The 18,317-nt window shown below is 42.2% G+C and overlaps 1 protein-coding gene across 2 annotated transcripts in view; it reads right to left on the bottom strand.

Moving 5' to 3' along the window:
- Positions 1 to 268: 268 nt before the first annotated feature.
- The window catches only part of DNAH8 (dynein axonemal heavy chain 8), a 328,361-nt gene continuing 310,312 nt past the window's right edge, over positions 269 to 18,317 (bottom strand). For both annotated transcript variants that reach the window (XM_007972725.3, XM_038006035.2), the window contains 2 exons: positions 4,387 to 4,508; positions 269 to 959 (listed from right to left, as the gene is read on the bottom strand). In XM_007972725.3, the coding sequence (XP_007970916.2) occupies positions 672 to 959; positions 4,387 to 4,508 (410 nt within the window). In that variant the 3' untranslated portion in view covers positions 269 to 671. The remainder of the gene's footprint in view (positions 960 to 4,386; positions 4,509 to 18,317) is intronic.

The following is an 18,317-nucleotide window of genomic DNA, read 5'->3' as shown; positions in this document are numbered from 1 at the left end:
CTCCTGCAGAATTGGAGTTGGGAGGGAGAGCTGGAGAGTCTAAGTTCTCTGGGCCTCAAAAGCAGTAAAAATTAAAATAAAACAACATAAAATAAAATTAAAATACATCACAAGAACGGCCATCTCAGTGGATTTTCTATCTTAAACACTTCATACTGAACAGCTGTACTACTAAGGAGTACTGGCTGGATCTCTTCAGTTTCCATTTCGGAAGCAGAGAGAGAATACCAAACTCAAAAGAACAAAGGATAACACGTTAGCACAAACATAGACATGGCTAGATTTTATTCAAGGGAAACTGGTACCTACTTGAGGGAAAAGTTTTCAACTACTAGACTCTTTTTAGGATGTCACATGTCAACACTTTCAAAATTTTTAAAATGCAGAGCTTCCAAAGTGTTCTAACATCCAGACAGGGTTTTATCTTCAAAAAGTAATTAAAATGAAATATGATTTCCCAGAATAAAAAACATTCATTTAGAGTGATCTTTTTGAATATTGATATGTGAGGAAAACACACATACACACCAGCAATTTGAGAACATCAACTTTTTAATTTAGAAAGAGTAATTAAGTAATTGTTGGGGAGAAAAGACATGCACATCACTGAGTCCCTCAATAGCACAGGCTGCCTATGTGGCTTCTGGTGCCCTCAGCAGATGGAAATGAACTTACTTGATGTCACACAAAAGGGCCACTCCTCTCAGGATCCAGTGATCCGGGGACAACACTGTTCGCAAATATACCACAGTGATGAAGGTCAAATCAGTTCGCCTGGGTTTCTTGTAAACAGGACACACATACAGCTTGGGGTCCTTGGGTGCCGTGGAGTTAATGGCAAAGATGTGGAGCACGGGTAACTGTGCGAAGAGTACCTTGGGGGTGGATTCCGTGAGCTTCCCATTCCGTCTGTCCCAGGCTGCTCCATCCATGTAGAGCCCATAAATATACACACCTTCCTGGAAGAGTCAAGCATAAGGTAATAGGATTTATTTTTTAAACTAGGTGCTGCAAAATTAGTGTCATAAAGGCTGTCAGTTTGGAAATAAAACACACACCAGTCTTAAAACACTACCAGAGGGAGGAAGGCACCACCGGGCACATTGCATTCATGAAATACTAAGCCCAGTTTTCTCCTGCAGCCTGTGTTGAGGCTATGAGTGCTGTAGAAATGTTCGTGTTTGTTATTAGTTATTTAAGTGTGGGGGTGGCCTCCCTGAGCAACAGGCTTAGCCGGTAGCACCAGATCACCTCTACAGGGAGGTGAAAGTCTCTGAGAGGTCTGGTTTGAGTTGGTGGAAGGTGGGAGCATGGAACAGGATCTGGAGCTGCTGTCATGTAGGATCTCAGCCTGCCACTGGCCTAGCCAACCTGTATCTCAACTTCATCTCAGCCACAGGATGAAGTGAGGTTTCCACAGCAAAGCCCAGCCAGTGGGAGAGTCAGAGCGCCCCCAGAGGTCAAGCATGGTACAGCCAGGGGAAGCATGGCAGGGGCAGCATCTGGCCACCCTCCCCAGTGTCTCTCCCATACAACAGGCCCTGCACTGGGGGTTCTCATCATTAAATCAGGGAGATAAGATGCATAGGTGCAGAAAATTTTTTTTAAGATGAGTTGAATAGCAGCACACACTTGTTACTGGGAGTACCCGGAGAACTGCTCTGGGGGTGACGGCAGTGACTTCTGAGGCAAGGTCCCTGTGGCTGGAGTGCTCAGGGGCCTTTGTAGAGGGGATGGCCTTGATGGGCCTTGATGACCTTGCAGCAGGGGGCTGTGTTTGGAAAGACAAAGGCGACAGCACAGGCAACACAGGCAGGAGTAACACTACAAAGACAGGCAGGGCGGGCCGGAAGATCCCCAGTATTTCCTTTACCAGAGGGCTCAATGGTTGTAAAAGAAGTTAGGGCTTAACCGTGGAAGGATCTGGGTGCTAAGCTGAAGAGTTTAAACTGGATCCTGTAGGCAGTGGGGAGCCACAGAACATGTATTCACTAAAAAAAGAAAGGGTGAAGGAGAATCACAGGGGAGGCTCCAACAATCATGCCAGCTCACCAAATAGATAAATGTAGAGGATGGTGACCATTTTTCCATCTCCAGTGAGGATCCGATCAGGGGAAGTAAATGCCGATTAGAATAAATGACAGTAAGATTCGTTGCAGAGTGTTTTCTGGAATCTCCCCCGTGTGGACTCACCGTGTGAGGACCATATTTTTTGAACCAAAAATGGAGGCACATGGTTTGACAGTAAAACCATGGGCAGTCCCAGAAAATCAGGACATATGGTTACCATCATTAACTCCGTGGGTGACAATGAACTACATGAATAATGGGACCACTTAAAAGCCATCATATGGTAAATTGTATCCCTCTCCAGGGTGCTTTCAGCCTCAGAACTTTAAAAAGTCAGTGAGAAGGTATGGTAGATAGAATAGTGTCACCCAAAACTTCATGTTCACCCAGAACCTTGGAATGTAATTATTTGGAAATAGGGACTTTGCACACATTGTTTAGATAAGGACACACTGAATTAAGGTAGGTTCTAAATCCAATGTGACTGGTAACTTTATAAGAGGAGAGGACACAGAGATATACATACCTATGCAGATGAATGTGAGAAAGAAGGCGGAGATTGTAATGATGAAGGAAAGCCAAAGATCGTCAGTAACCACCAGAGGCTAGGAGAGAGGCTGAGAACAAGACTTTCCCTCGGGGCCTCCAGTAGAAACCAACCCTACCCTGATTTGACTTCTGGCCTCCTAAGCAGTGAGAGAATAGATCTCTGTTGTTTTTAGCCACCCACTGTAATGATACTTTGTTATGACAGCCTTTGGAAAGGAACACAGATTTTGATTCCAGGAAGCAGGATGCTGCAGTAACAAATGCCTACAGATGTGGAAGGAATTCTGGAATGGCATAATGGGAAAAGGCTGGAGGAATTTTGAAACTGCCTAGAAGAGATTGTTGGTGGGAACCTGGAGGTTAAGGTGCTTCTGGTGAGGCCTCAGACAGGAATGAGGAAGATAATACTGGAAACTGAAGGAAAGGCGGCCTTCGTTATAAGGTGGCAGGGAACTTGGCTAGAACTTGGAAATCATCTGGTCCAGCCCCCTTACTGGACAAATGAGGGAATGAAAATCAGAGAAAGGGAAAGGGAGACTGATTTATTGAGATTCTACGTGGGGTCCAGCACTGCACCTAAATGATCACATTTAAATCTTCACAACCACCTTTTTTAAAAATTTATTTATCTATTTATTTATTTGAGATGGAGTCTCGCCCTGTCACCCAGGCTGGAGTGCAGTGGCAGGATCTTGGTTGACTGCAACCTCTGCCTCCTGTATTCAAGTGATCCTCCCACTTCAGCCTCCCAAGTAGCTGGGATTACAGGTGCCCAACACCACCCCAGGCTAAGTTTTGTATTTTTAGTAGAGACGGGTTTCACCATGTTGGCCAGGCTGATCTCGAACTCCTGACCTCAAGTGATTCTCCTGCCTCTGCCTCCCAAAGTGCTGGGATTATAAGCGTGAGCCACCGTGCCTGGCCACAGCTACCTTTAATAAGGTTGAATTATCACGCTCATTTTGCAGATGAAGATGTGAAGACTCAAAAAAGTTAAAGAATTTGCCCACATTCATTGAGCAGATCAGCGTCCAGGCAGTGGGGGCTCTTCCCCCAGCCATGTTCCTTTCCACTCGAAGCTCGAAGGGGACACCCTGGAACTGGCCCCCGGCTCCAGCCTGCTAGTCCTCTTCATCTCTGCTGCGTATAGTAGAATCTGTGAGTGGCCCATAGCAGTAGCTGGAGATGTGTAGGAAAGCCTTATTTATTTATTTATTGAGACAGGGTCTCACTCTGTCACCCAGGCTGGAGTCTGGTGGTGTGATCACTGCTTACTGTAGCCTCGACCTCCGGGGCTCCAGCAATCCTCCCACCTCAGCCTCCCAAGTAGCTGGGACTACAGATGTGTGCCACCATGACTAGCTATTTTTTTGTTTGTTCGTTTTTGGTAGAGACAAGGTCTCCATGTATTGCCTAGGCTGGTCTTGAACTCCTGGACTGAAGCTATCCTCCTGCCTCAGCCTCCCAAGGTGCTAGGATTATAGGCATGAGCCACCGCACCTAGCCAAAAAGCCTTTTTAGCAAACACAAGTATAACTTCTAATTTTGTAGAAATGTAGTCTGTGGAGTTCTAAGAGCTCATTAGACCTTGTCATTCATTAACCTTCCACTCCAGCAGATAGGGGAGGTCTTCTGGTTATGACAGAGGGAACTCTTGCTGCAAAGCAAATGGACCTAACCAAGGCACTCATAGCTCAGTTTTAAGCAGAACTTGAAATTTCAGCTCTGTCTCCAGAACGGTCCCTGCTATTGCCCAGCGATGCCTACCCCAGGGGGTGACGTGATCTCCTCCTTGGTCTGTCTCAGAACTTCATTGTGGATGGTCACAGTGTCCAGTGCCCAGCCTTTGTGGGCACGGGTCACTTCTTGCCTCATTGCTGTGAGGAAGCCTTAAAGAAAAAAAGAAGAGATGTTGACTTCTTGTTGCAATCCATTTTAAAAACAAGAAGGAAGCAATGTTAAGTGTTACTTGCTTATCAATCTCCAAACTACACATCCCACTCAAAAGGAGTTGAGGCCAAACCCCAGGGGAGACATTTCTCTCAGTGTTTCATTTCTGTGGGGACCGGCAATGAGCTAAATCTCGCCTGCTGACAGCAGGAAAGCAGTACCGTTTATACTTCAAACTGGCCCTTGGTTTGAAACTCTCCTGAGATTTCAGCTGCTCAAGTCTTAAAGGCTTGTAACCCAATTCTAGCTCACAGTCTCTATTTGAAAATATAATATCGAGGAATAAGATCGGAATGGTGAAATATTCTGAGACGAGCATTCCAATTAGACTTGAATCAAACCATTACTAAGCGTCTATTTGCTATAATGGAACAATTTCATTTAGTCTAGGGAAATAAGGCATAATGCCAAAATAGAAAACCTGACTTTCAATTTGACCAAACAAAGCAATCACCCTGGAAAGGAAAACTACATGTTTTAATGTACATAATACAGTGATTTTAAGACAATATGCGGTTCTGCACATTGTGGCTTTTCTTTAAAGTTAGTATTTGCAAACCATGCCATTCAATTCAATAAGATAAGCCTTTCTTGGAGAGTAACAATCAATGTTAGAAAAAAATACCCTAAACTTCAAACTGGACTTCAAAACCTTAAGAAAACATATTTATGGCTTACATATTTTATTTTGGCCTCCATGTAAATATTAAAAATCATAAAGCTCTCCAATGAGTAAAATTTTATAATGTGCGTGTTCCTGCTACTCCTAGATTAGTTAGCTCTGAGAACCAAACTAGCACATACCAATGTATGCACAAAACAACACAAAAATGATAACATTTTATCGGGTTGACTGGGAGTTGGGGGAGGGGAGAGTTGCAAGGCATAATTATAAGCATTGAGTCGAGATCCCTTGGAGTTGGAAGGGAAGAACAGGTCCTAGCCTGGCTTTACTGAGAGTCAAGTTCTCCCCATTATCAAATGAGACACTTGGAGAGGCACTCATATGGTCATGCTTTCATTCATCTGTCAAATCTTGCTGAAGTGGCCACCATGTACCAAGCCCTGTACTATGTGGGATGACCACAAAGATGAAGAGGCCATCCATGGGACCCACATTCAAGGAGTTCAGTCCAGAGGGAGTGTAGGGGAGGCTGGACATTGACACAGCGTTGTCATTATGAACAAAGGTGTGAACAAAGTTAACTACTCAGGAAGACAACTCAGGGAAAGCGTCATTGAGAAGATGAAGTGGAAGGTGACTCTTGAGAGCTACATAGGAGTTTGCCAGATGAGGCAATTCCAGGTAAAGGAACAGCACACGCACACACATGGATGGCTGAGAGAGTGTGGAGTCAGTGACAGCAGATAAGGTTAGAACGAAGATGGAGGAGTGATTTTTCAAGGTCAGAGTTTGGATTTAAGTCTGTGGATGGAGAGAAGCCACTGAAAATTTAAATAATAACTCAAATGGTTTGGCTTTATTTGCATCTTGAAAAGTTTACTCAGAGCGCCCACTAAAATAGGATTTGGTGTGGTAAAGAAGGGCCCTTGCATTAACCCAAAAGAAGAGTTGACCAGCCGACCAAAGCAGCTGAGTGAAGGACTTTCATAGATTCTTATACAGCTACAGTTTCATGAAACCGAGAATGCCTAGTAGGAGAGACCGGTTTTATGATACAAAATGTTAAGTATAGGAGGCAGGAAATACAGTGCAAGTTTGCCTGGCAGCAATTGCTGGTCAATGCCTGTGCTCTATGTGGAGTCACTTGAGGGGATTTGATCAGCATGCAATTATGTTGACTTCCTTTTTTTATTATTTTAGAGACGGGGTCTTGCTAGGTTACTCAGGTTGGTCTCAAACTCTTGGGCTCAAGTGATCCTCCCACCTTAGCCTCTGGAGTAGCTGTGATTACAGATGCGAGCCGCTGTGCCAGGCAACTTCCATTTTAAACATCGAGGCTCCCATACTTTAGTAGTAAAACATTTGGTGTGTTTTCCAGTCAATGGTATATATGACTAAAATAATAAAATCCAATTCTACATTCTAAGGCACTCCATGAAAATGTCATTTTCACCACTGAACATTCAGTGTGCACCCATGTATTAGATACTGTATATCCTAGTAGGGTTATGTGGACTTGGAATTAAATCAACCCTATTTTATGATATTTTAAGATCCATTACTATTCTATGAATCTACAAGGTCATAATGTACAAGGCATGAAGCCTGGTCTTAACCATCCATTTGCACAAGTTGCATAATTAAATTTTTCTATAACATTTAAAGTTCCAGCTAAACTGCAAATTTGACCTCACTCCTTGTGGCACTCAAGACAATGTCATAGGTGCCAGAGGAGGATAGAACTGGATTCTCACTTATTTAGCACATCTGCTTCAAAGACTTCAGCCATCATCAGAGCTCTGAAAAACTCTAGTGCGAATAAAGAGAGGCCATTTCTTGTCTTCTCCCTAATGCTCTCTCATGGGAATCATGTTGGCCAGCCGACTTCAGCCATAAGCCTCCTAATGCTTAGGAATGCCAGGAGGCGGACTCTAGAACACACTTATGTTACCTTGTACTATTAAGAAAGGAAAATGTTAAATATATTTGCAGCCTGAGAGTGTAGGATAGGAAACGTTAATGGGCCATTCCCATGTTCAGAGAATGTAGAGAAGATACATATCCTTTCAAGTCTTGATCGTTTTGTTTCTGCTTCCTAAAGAGAGCATGATCCTTGTGGCACTCAAAGGGTAGCAAATCCAATGAACTGTTCATTATTGAATTTAAAAAATGAATGGCCATCTTTCTTGTAGACTGATAACAAGTCTAATGGAATGAAAAGCTGGTTTTTTGAAGCCTGCATAATTTTTAAAGACTATTGATATATTTTTCTTTATAAGGGTTTGAAAGCAGTACTTTTGTTTTGGCACAATTTAGTTTTTGTTGTTGTTGTTGTTTGTTTGTTTTTTAGACGGAGTCTGGCTCTGTCGCCTAGGCTGGAGTGCAATGGCGCGATCTCTACTCACTGCAGGCTCCGCCTCCCGGGTTCATGCCATTCTCCTGCCTCAGCTTCCCGAGTAGTTGGGACTACAGGCGCCCGCCACCTCACCCGACTAATTTTTTGTATTTTTAGTAGAGACGGGTTTCACCATGTTAGCCAGGATGGTCTCGATCTCCTGACCTCATGATCCACCCGCCTCGGCCTCCCAAAGTGCTGGGATTACAGGCATGAGCCACTGCACCCGGCCAGCACAATTTGGTTTTAATAATTCCTAAACCAAATTTCAATCATCAGTGGTAGAAAAATGATTCCTATGTTCATACGTTTAACTCCAAAGGGAGAATCAAAAAGTTGGGGAAAATCTTCAACAATAGTAACCTTCTAATCTCCATGAGATTAAACAGGTGATTTGATTATTTAAACATCTGAGTTACATGTGGTCTGAATCAGACGCTTTAAAAAAAAATTCTTCCCCCTCAAACCCATAAAGCATAATGAATTCTTCACACACTTGTCAAGCTTGTTCTTTTGAAAAAACTCACAAGTTTGAAACATGTATCTAAAATACAATTTATAAAATGCTTAACCTGCTGATTCCGGAGCCCACAGTGCTGGGTGGGGTGGGGGTAGGCAGCTGCCCACTACATCAGCAGAGCAAGACTGCAGGGGTGTGGCCCTCCCTCCCAGGCCCTTCTGTTCAGACACCCAAGGGGAACATGTGCACCGCTGGGATCACACAACCAGAAAACAAGACCCCAGAGGTTTCTTGAGTCTCTGCTTACCAGAGAAGCTGAGTGCAGCCCTGCCAGTGCATCCCTGAGCAGGGCACCCCCAGATGGGACAAAGCAAGGTATGGCTCGGCTGGGCAGGGCAGGGCAGGGCTGGGCAGGCAGGAGGCTCTGGAAGGGGAGGATGGTAGCAGACAGGGTGTTGCCTCCTGCCTGCAGTTGGGGAGCACCCTGACTGAGTGGGCTGAGAAGGGTTGGTCACTAAGCCTGGACCACCCAGCTCCTTTGGTTATAGGCTGGTATCAGAGTAGTGGCTCATGGGAAGCAGTTAGCTGGAAAGTCTGAGGCTTGGTCCATGGAGTCAGGGAGGAGCTGGGGGAAGAGGACAGTACTGTAAAGGCAGATAAAAAGGTAGCAGCCTCAGGTTTCTGCATCCCCCTGGGGTTTGCCAACCCAAAGCCTGCCACTTACTTTAAAAAGAGAAGAAAAAAAAAGCGCTTAATGAAAGTTATAGACAACTACCTCCCACTTACCCCACCCCCAAAATCCAAATGGTTTTTTCATCTCTCCTTTGGCCTCCTCCCAATACAATACAGTTTCCTGGTTTTTTTCTTTTTAAAAATTCCCTTTTAAGCTAGGATTATACTTTGGAAACTCAGGTCTAAAGTAACACTTGGTATGTGTCCATTCCTATAATAGTAGTAATCCAACAGTTCAGTACACTCATGGCCGTTGTTTGACTTGTGCAATCAGCTGGCTTAAAGAAAGCTGAAGAGTGCTTTAAATATCATTTCATACAAGGTCTTAGAAAAGGTGAAAGAAATAACTAATCAGGAAGATTGCTCTCCTCAAATTCATAAGGAGTTGGTTGGCATTTTGTAATGATTCATACTAAAAATAAGCAACATTTTCTTTTCTTTAATAAATGAACTGGTCCTTATGCAATAGGCCTTAGGCTGTGCAGTATTTCCTGTCTAATCAGTTACTAAGCTTCCCAGTAGCATCTTTGAAGATGAGGAGAAATGATGTTCCTGCCACGAGTTTACGACAGGCAGTTTTTCCCCCAAATGAGAAGCAAATGTAGTTCATTGGTAAATTAAACAAAAGGTCAGAAATCATTAAATGAAGATAGGGTTGGTCAACCCAGTTGAATAAAAATGCAGCAAGCACCTTTCCCGGTTCTTTGCTGTAAGGCAGGGACCTTAAACTGCTGAAAATTAGAGATACCCAGGAATCTTCTTTTATTTTTTATTTATTTATTTATTTTTTTATTTATTATTATTATACTTTAAGTTGTAGGGTACATGTGCATAACGTGCAGGTTTGTTACATATGTATACTTGTGCCATGTTGGTGTGCTGCACCCATCAACTCGTCATTTACATCAGGTATAACTCCCAATGCAATCCCTCCCCCCTCCCCCCTCCCCATGATAGGCCCCGGTGTGTGATGTTCCCCTTCCCGAGTCCAAGTGATCTCATTGTTCAGTTCCCACCTACGAGTGAGAACATGCGGTGTTTGGTTTTCTGTTCTTGTGATAGTTTGCTGAGAATGATGGTTTCCAGCTGCATCCATGTCCCTACAAAGGACACAAACTCATCCTTTTTTATGGCTGCATAGTATTCCATGGTGTATATGTGCCACATTTTCTTAATCCAATCTGTCACGGATGGACATTTGGGTTGATTCCAAGTCTTTGCTATTGTGAATAGTGCTGCGATAAACATACGTGTGCATGTGTCTTTATAGCAGCATAATTTATAATCCTTTGGGTATATACCCAGTAATGGGATGGCTGGGTCATATGGTACATCTAGTTCTAGGTCCTTGAGGAATCACCATACTGTTTTCCATAATGGTTGAACTAGTTTACAATCCCACCAACAGTGTAAAAGTGTTCCTATTTCTCCACATCCTCTCCAGCACCTGTTGTTTCCTGACTTTTGAATGATCGCCATTCTAACTGGTGTGAGATGGTATCTCATTGTGGTTTTGATTTGCATTTCTCTGATGGCCAGTGATGATGAGCAATTTTTCATGTGTCTGTTGGCTGTATGAATGTCTTCTTTTGAGAAATGTCTGTTCATATCCTTTGCCCACTTTTGGATGGGGTTGTTTGTTTTTTTCTTGTAAATTTGTTTGAGTTCTTTGTAGGTTCTGGATATTAGCCCTTTGTCAGATGAGTAGATTGCAAAAATTTTCTCCCATTCTGTAGGTTGCCTGTTCACTCTGATGGTAGTTTCTTTTGCTGTGCAGAAGCTCTTTAGTTTAATGAGATCCCATTTGTCAATTTTGGCTTTTGCTGCCGTTGCTTTTGGTGTTTTAGACATGAAGTCTTTGCCCATGCCTATGTCCTGAATGGTACTACCTAGGTTTTCCTCTAGGATTTTTATGGTATTAGGTCTAACATTTAAGTCTCTAATCCATCTTGAATTAATTTTCGTATAAGGAGTAAGGAAAGGATCCAGTTTCAGCTTTCTACTTATGGCTAGCCAATTTTCCCAGCACCATTTATTAAATAGGGAATCCTTTCCCCATTTCTTGTTTCTCTCAGGTTTGTCAAAGATCAGATGGCTGTAGATGTGTGGTATTATTTCTGAGGACTCTGTTCTGTTCCATTGGTCTATATCTCTGTTTTGGTACCAGTACCATGCTGTTTTGGTTACTGTAGCCTTGTAGTATAGTTTGAAGTCAGGTAGCGTGATGCCTCCAGCTTTGTTCTTTTGACTTAGGATTGTCTTGGAGATGCCGGCTCTTTTTTGGTTCCATATGAACTTTAAAGCAGTTTTTTCCAATTCTGTGAAGAAGCTCATTGGTAGCTTGATGGGGATGGCATTGAATCTATAAATTACCTTGGGCAGTATGGCCATTTTCACGATATTGATTCGTCCTATCCATGAGCATGGTATGTTCTTCCATTTGTTTGTGTCCTCTTTGATTTCACTGAGCAGTGGTTTGTAGTTCTCCTTGAAGAGGTCCTTTACATCCCTTGTAAGTTGGATTCCTAGGTGTTTTATTCTCTTTGAAGCAATTGTGAATGGAAGTTCATTCCTGATTTGGCTCTCTGTTTGACTGTCACTGGTGTATAAGAATGCTTGTGATTTTTGCACATTAATTTTGTATCCTGAGACTTTGCTGAAGTTGCTTATCAGCTTAAGGAGATTTTGGGCTGAGACAATGGGGTTTTCTAAATATACAATCATGTCGTCTGCAAACAGGGACAATTTGACTTCTTCTTTTCCTAACTGAATCCCCTTGATTTCTTTCTCTTGCCTGATTGCCCTAGCCAGAACTTCCAACACTATGTTGAATAGGAGTGGTGAGAGAGGGCATCCCTGTCTTGTGCCAGTTTTCAAAGGGAATTTTTCCAGTTTTTGCCCATTCAGTATGATATTGGCTGTGGGTTTGTCATAAATAGCTCTTATGATTTTGAGGTATGTTCCATCAATACCGAATTTATTGAGCGTTTTTAGCATGAAGGGCTGTTGAATTTTGTCAAAAGCCTTTTCTGCATCTATTGAGATAATGATGTGGTTCTTGTCTTTGGTTCTGTTTATATGCTGGATTATGTTTATTGATTTGCAAATGTTGAACCAGCCTTGCATCCCAGGGATGAAGCCCACTTGATCATGGTGGATAAGCTTTTTGATGTGTTGCTGAATCCGGTTTGCCAGTATTTTATTGAGGATTTTTGCATCGATGTTCATCAGGGATATTGGTCTAAAATTCTCTTTTTTTGTTGTGTCTCTGCCAGGCTTTGGTATCAGGATGATGTTGGCCTCATAAAATGAGTTAGGGAGGATTCCCTCTTTTTCTATTGATTGGAATAGTTTCAGAAGGAATGGTACCAGCTCCTCCTTGTACCTCTGGTAGAATTCAGCTGTGAATCCATCTGGTCCTGGACTTTTTTTGGTTGGTAGGCTATTAATTATTGCCTCAATTTCAGAGCCTGCTATCGGTCTATTCAGGGATTCAACTTCTTCCTGGTTTAGTCTTGGAAGAGTGTAAGTGTCCAGGAAATTATCCATTTCTTCTAGATTTTCCAGTTTATTTGCGTAGAGGTGTTTATAGTATTCTCTGATGGTAGTTTGTATTTCTGTGGGGTCGGTGGTGATATCCCCTTTATCATTTTTAATTGCGTCGATTTGATTCTTCTCTCTTTTCTTCTTTATTAGTCTTGCTAGTGGTCTGTCAATTTTGTTGATCTTTTCAAAAAACCAACTCCTGGATTCATTGATTTTTTGGAGGGTTTTTTGTGTCTCTATCTCCTTCAGTTCTGCTCTGATCTTAGTTATTTCTTGCCTTCTGCTAGCTTTCGAATGTGTTTGCTCTTGCTTCTCTGGTTCTTTTAATTGCGATGTTAGAGTGTCAATTTTAGATCTTTCCTGCTTTCTCTTGTGTGCATTTAGTGCTATAAAAAGAAATGAACAAAGCCTGCAAGAAGTATGGGATTATGTAAAAAGACCAAATCTACGTCTGATTGGGGTGCCTGAAAGTGAGGGGGAAAATGGAACCAAGTTGGAAAACACTCTTCAGGATATCATCCAGGAGAACTTCCCCAACCTAGTAGGGCAGGCCAACATTCAAATCCAGGAAATACAGAGAACGCCACAAAGATACTCCTCGAGAAGAGCAACTCCAAGACACATAATTGCCAGATTCACCAAAGTTGAAATGAAGGAAAAAATCTTAAGGGCAGCCAGAGAGAAAGGTCGGGTTACCCACAAAGGGAAGCCCATCAGACTAACAGCAGATCTCTCGGCAGAAACTCTTCAAGCCAGAAGAGAGTGGGGGCCAATATTCAACATTCTTAAAGAAAAGAATTTTAAACCCAGAATTTTATATCCAGCCAAACTAAGTTTCATAAGTGAAGGAGAAATAAAATCCTTTACAGATAAGCAAATGCTTAGAGATTTTGTCACCACTAGGCCTGCCTTACAAGAGACCCTGAAGGAAGCACTAAACATGGAAAGGAACAACCGGTACCAGCCATTGCAAAAACATGCCAAAATGTAAAGACTATCAAGGCTAGGAAGAAACTGCATCAACTAACGAGCAAAATAACCAGTTAATATCATAATGGCAGGATCAAGTTCACACATAACAATCTTAACCTTAAATGTAAATGGACTAAATGCTCCAATTAAAAGACACAGACTGGCAAACTGGATAAAGAGTCAAGACCCATCAGTCTGCTGTATTCAGGAGACCCATCTCACACGTAGAGACATACATAGGCTCAAAATAAAGGGATGGAGGAAGATTTACCAAGCAAATGGAGAACAAAAAAAAGCGGGGGTTGCAATACTAGTCTCTGATAAAACAGACTTTAAACCATCAAAGATCAAAAGAGACAAAGAAGGCCATTACATAATGGTAAAGGGATCAATTCAACAGGAAGAGCTAACTATCCTAAATATATATGCACCCAATACAGGAGCACCCAGATTCATAAAGCAAGTCCTTAGAGACTTACAAAGAGACTTAGACTCCCATACAATAATAATGGGAGACTTCAACACTCCACTGTCAACATTAGACAGATCAACGAGACAGAAAGTTAACAAGGATATCCAGGAATTGAACTCATCTCTGCAGCAAGGAGACCTAATAGACATCTATAGAACTCTCCACCCCAAATCAACAGAATATACATTCTTCTCAGCACCACATCGTACTTACTCCAAAATTGACCACGTTATTGGAAGTAAAGCTCTCCTCAGCAAATGTACAAGCCCAGGAATCTTCTAAAACTCCCAGTTCCCAACTCACAGCTCAGATCAATAAAATCAGAATCTCCGGAGGTGGAACCCAGGTACCAGCTTTGTTTTAAGGCAGGGCTTCTCAGACCTTAATGTCCATGGGAATCACCTGGGGAGGGGGATGTACTAAAAGTACACGTTCTGATTCAGTAGGTAGATCAAGAGTGGGGCCTGAAATTCTGCATTTGAATCAAGCTTCCAGGTGATACAGATGCTGCTGGCTGGTGGACCACATACTGGGGAGCAAAGGTCCAAGATTAAGGTTCTTCACTCATTAGAATGACCAAGGAAGCTTTTCAGAAAATTTATTGCCACCAACAGTGTGACAGCATTCCTACTTCTCTGCAGCCATTGTGAAAGACAGTGTGGCAATTCCTCAAGGATCTAGAACCAGAAATACCATTTGACCCAGCAATCCCATTACTGGGCATATACCCAAAGGAATACAAATCATTCTGCTATAAAGACACAGGCACACGTATGTTTACTGCAGCACTATTTACAAGAGCAAAGACTTAGAATCAACCCAAATGACCATCAATGGATAGACTGGATAAAGAAAATGTGGTACATATACACCATGGAATACTATGCAGCCATAAAAAGGAATGAGATCATGTCCTTTGCAGGGACATGAATGAAGCTGGAAGCCATCATCCTCGGCAAACGAACACAGGAACAGAAAACCAAACGCCACGTGTTCTCACTCACAAGTGAGAGTTGAACAATGAGAACACATGGACACAGGGAGGGGAACACACGCACTGAGGCCTATTGGTGGGGGCAAGGGGAGGGAGAGCATTAAGACAAATGGCTGATGCATGTGGGGCTTAAAACCTAGATGACAGGTGCAGCAAACCACCATGACACACGTATACTTATGTAACAAACCTGCACCTTCTGCACATGTATCCCAGAACTTAAAGTAAAATAAAAAAGAAAAGAAAAGAAAATTGATTGTGTGGATCCTAGAGGGCTCATCCCTAGAGATTCTGATATACTTGTTCTGGGGCCCCAGGCAGTAGTAGGTGTTAAAAGCTCCCCAGGCGATTTTACTGTGGAGGCAGGTGTGAGAACCACTGCCCTGTAAAAAGTTCTACAGACAAGTCATTGACAGTCATCGATCCACAGTTGTTTTAAGAACAAGTCTGACAAGTGGGAAGAGTACAGGCACAATATTAAGAAGACTGTCAGTAGTAAAAGCTGACTCTTTCCAGGGCCCCCTGAGACACACACCTTCTCTGAAATGACTAATCCAAGACATAATTGGCTACAGTAAAACTTCAGTATAAACGGGAGAGTTGGGACTACCCGTCTTAGCAAGGCTGGGATCAGCTAAACCCACCGTGTCCCACATTTAAAAATGTAATTCCTGCCCTGAACTATCTTTTCCTTGAGCTAGTTTATGCTTCCTTTCCCTTTAACCAACTTCCCACTTCTCCCCTCTCTCCCAAACCTTTCCACTGTTCCCTCTGTTGACAAACTCTCATATTTTCCACCTTTTCACAGAACGTTCTTTCCACCTTCCGCCAGGTTGCCCTGGCTCAACCCTAAAGACCTTGCCCTTCCCAACTGTTCCTCCACCCTTTATGGGAAATTCTGCTGCATTGACAACCACAGCCTCTGGCCACATGTCCCTCCTCTCACTGTCCTTGCCATATACCCACCTGCTGCCACCCATTAAGCACTCTGACAACAGCTGGGTCTCCCCAGGACCCCATTCAGCATCTGACCTCTCAGACCCTTGGCCTCACCATTTTTTATGACTTTCTCCTCAACTCCACCCCTTTTCTTCACTTCCTTCCCTGCTTAGTTCAGATCAATCCTTTTCATCTCTTGCCTGGCAAAACCACAATCCCAGATGAATCCAAATGTCCCCACCTCTCACGTCTATACCAGGCTGCTGAATGAAACTAGAAACCATCACACAGCCACCATCACCACAGTTCACAATCAAGAGCCTCAACAGAATTCTCAAGGCCACTGACTAGTCCTTCTCTGTTCCCCTCATCTGGCCTCTTTCTCAAACTTCTGCCACTCTTTTAAAACCTCTCCACCATGTACCCTAGAACTTAAAGTATAATTTTAAAATAATAATAATATTAAAAAATATCAAATTTTCACCAAATTTGAAAAGATACCACTCTTTCAAATTTTCACTTTGAAAAAGTATCAAAATTTACAGATCATCAAAAAGTAGAGTACAGGAGAAAAAAGTTGCACATGCTGGAGCCAGATGACCTGGTCCATCCTCGATCTGCTCCATAAGTCCTTGGACAAACTACTTAATGGAATGCTGCTGTTTCTTGAACTATAAAGCATGGCTGATAGTAACACCAGGGTTTGTTACGTAAAACATTCAGAACAGTGACTAACAATTCTCTTTACATACTAATTATTAATTATTAACTATAATTATTATCCAGGTTTTGGATTAAAGAGACTTCAGTAAATCAAGGAGCCTCTAAGTGGATGCTCCAAGTTGGGTTTTTGTAGTGAGCATGCTACAAAAATATAAAATTACCCTTACTTGGTAAGTAGGCCTATTGTTACTATTCTCTATTCATATCCAATTACACATTCCTAAAGTTTTGCTTGATGTCTCCAGTTTTTTTTTTTATCTTCTGCTCAGCTTCTACTAGTTCTCTACCATTTCCCGCATCCTGAGACTCTTGTGGATTTCCCTTCATGTCAGACAGTGAATTTGGGGTTTGATACCTGCAACCCCACTGCATAACTCACCCAAATGACATTTATCAGGCTACAGTACCACAAAGAGACCTATCAAATCATATTCTTGAGAGTAGAAATACCTGAAAATACATAATATCTTTATTGAAATATCTTCATAGAGGTAATCAGATTCAAATGTTTTCTCTTAGCTATCATTCACATCAGAAAGTATAGGCACGACTGAATCAAAATGTTACAAAGAACCATTTTGCCAGATTCTTTAAAAGTTTCCTATAAAGTTGGAATGGTAAGAAGTAATGTGTAAGTAATTTTATTTCCCCTCTGGTTTCTGCCCACGGGCAAAATGGATATTTCATGTTAATCACAATTGCCTGCTGGATGTAAGTAAAAATAATATTTCACTGTAAAAAAAGAAAAGAAAAAGAAAAAGAAAATTACACCCTCATACACTGGTAGCAGGGGAAAAAAGTTGCCACAACAAACCCTGATTGAGGGCACCTTTGTGTCATCAAAATGTAAAATGCATATACTCTTTGACCTAGCAATTCCACTTTTAGGAATTTGTCTTTCCAGTATATTTGAAAATACGCAAAGTGACATATGTAGAGGATGTTCATTGCATTGTTATTTATAACAGCAAAATGTCGGAAACAACCTAAATGTCTATCAATGAAAAACTGGCTAAATAAATTGTGGTACATCCTTACAATGCCATACATCTACTGAAATGACAGAGAATGATCTTGATATTCTTTATTATTGTATAAAATACTTCCAAGTTGTGTTAAGTGAAAAAAGCAAGATGCAGTATAGTGTGTAAGTAGTCATGAGAAAAACAAGGATAAAAATAATGCACATCTCAATTATCTTACACATTTACAAAATAAAATCTGAATGAAAATAAATAAAATAAATAAATCAAGTCTCTCCACCAACACCTTCTTGCTTTCAAGAGGACCTCGCCTCCTCCTTCGGACAGAGAGTAGAAAGCGTCAGACGGGAATGCCCTTAACTTCTTGCCAGCAAGCCTATCTATACTCCATTACCATGAGCATCTATGCCCTTTCCTTCCTTATTACTCCTGTTACAATGTGCAAGGTGCCGCTTGCCTGGAGCACATTTCTCCACTTGTGAGTGCTGTGTCCACCTCCTTCTGCCTCTTTTACCTCCTCTCTGGGATTGTTGGGCTCTCTCTCCCTCCCTCATCCCTCCCCCAACCCCCTTTCTATCTTTCTCTCTCCTTCCCAACAGTATTTGAACAGGTTTCAGCCTCTCCTATCACTAAAAGAAAGAAAACTTTTTATTTAAATACCTATTCCTCCAGCTTGCTTCTCCTCTTCCCAGCCAAATGTCTGGAGAGAATTATCCATGTTATCCATATTCACCCCATCTCCACTTCCTCATTTCACTCACACACCCCCAAATCAGACTCCTGCACCTCCCCAGCTATTCCACTGAGACTTCTGCCAACGGTCTTCTTGTTGAAAAATCCATCCAGCCATTTTGGCCCATCTTACTTGTCCGCTTGGAGCACCTGCCACTACTTACTTACTACTCTC

This window comes from Chlorocebus sabaeus, chromosome 17, assembly GCF_047675955.1.
Source record: "Chlorocebus sabaeus isolate Y175 chromosome 17, mChlSab1.0.hap1, whole genome shotgun sequence".
Classification (NCBI taxonomy): Eukaryota; Metazoa; Chordata; class Mammalia; order Primates; family Cercopithecidae; genus Chlorocebus; species Chlorocebus sabaeus.
The sequence above is the reverse complement of the archived record's forward strand: the minus strand, read 5'-3'. Positions and strand labels throughout refer to the sequence as shown.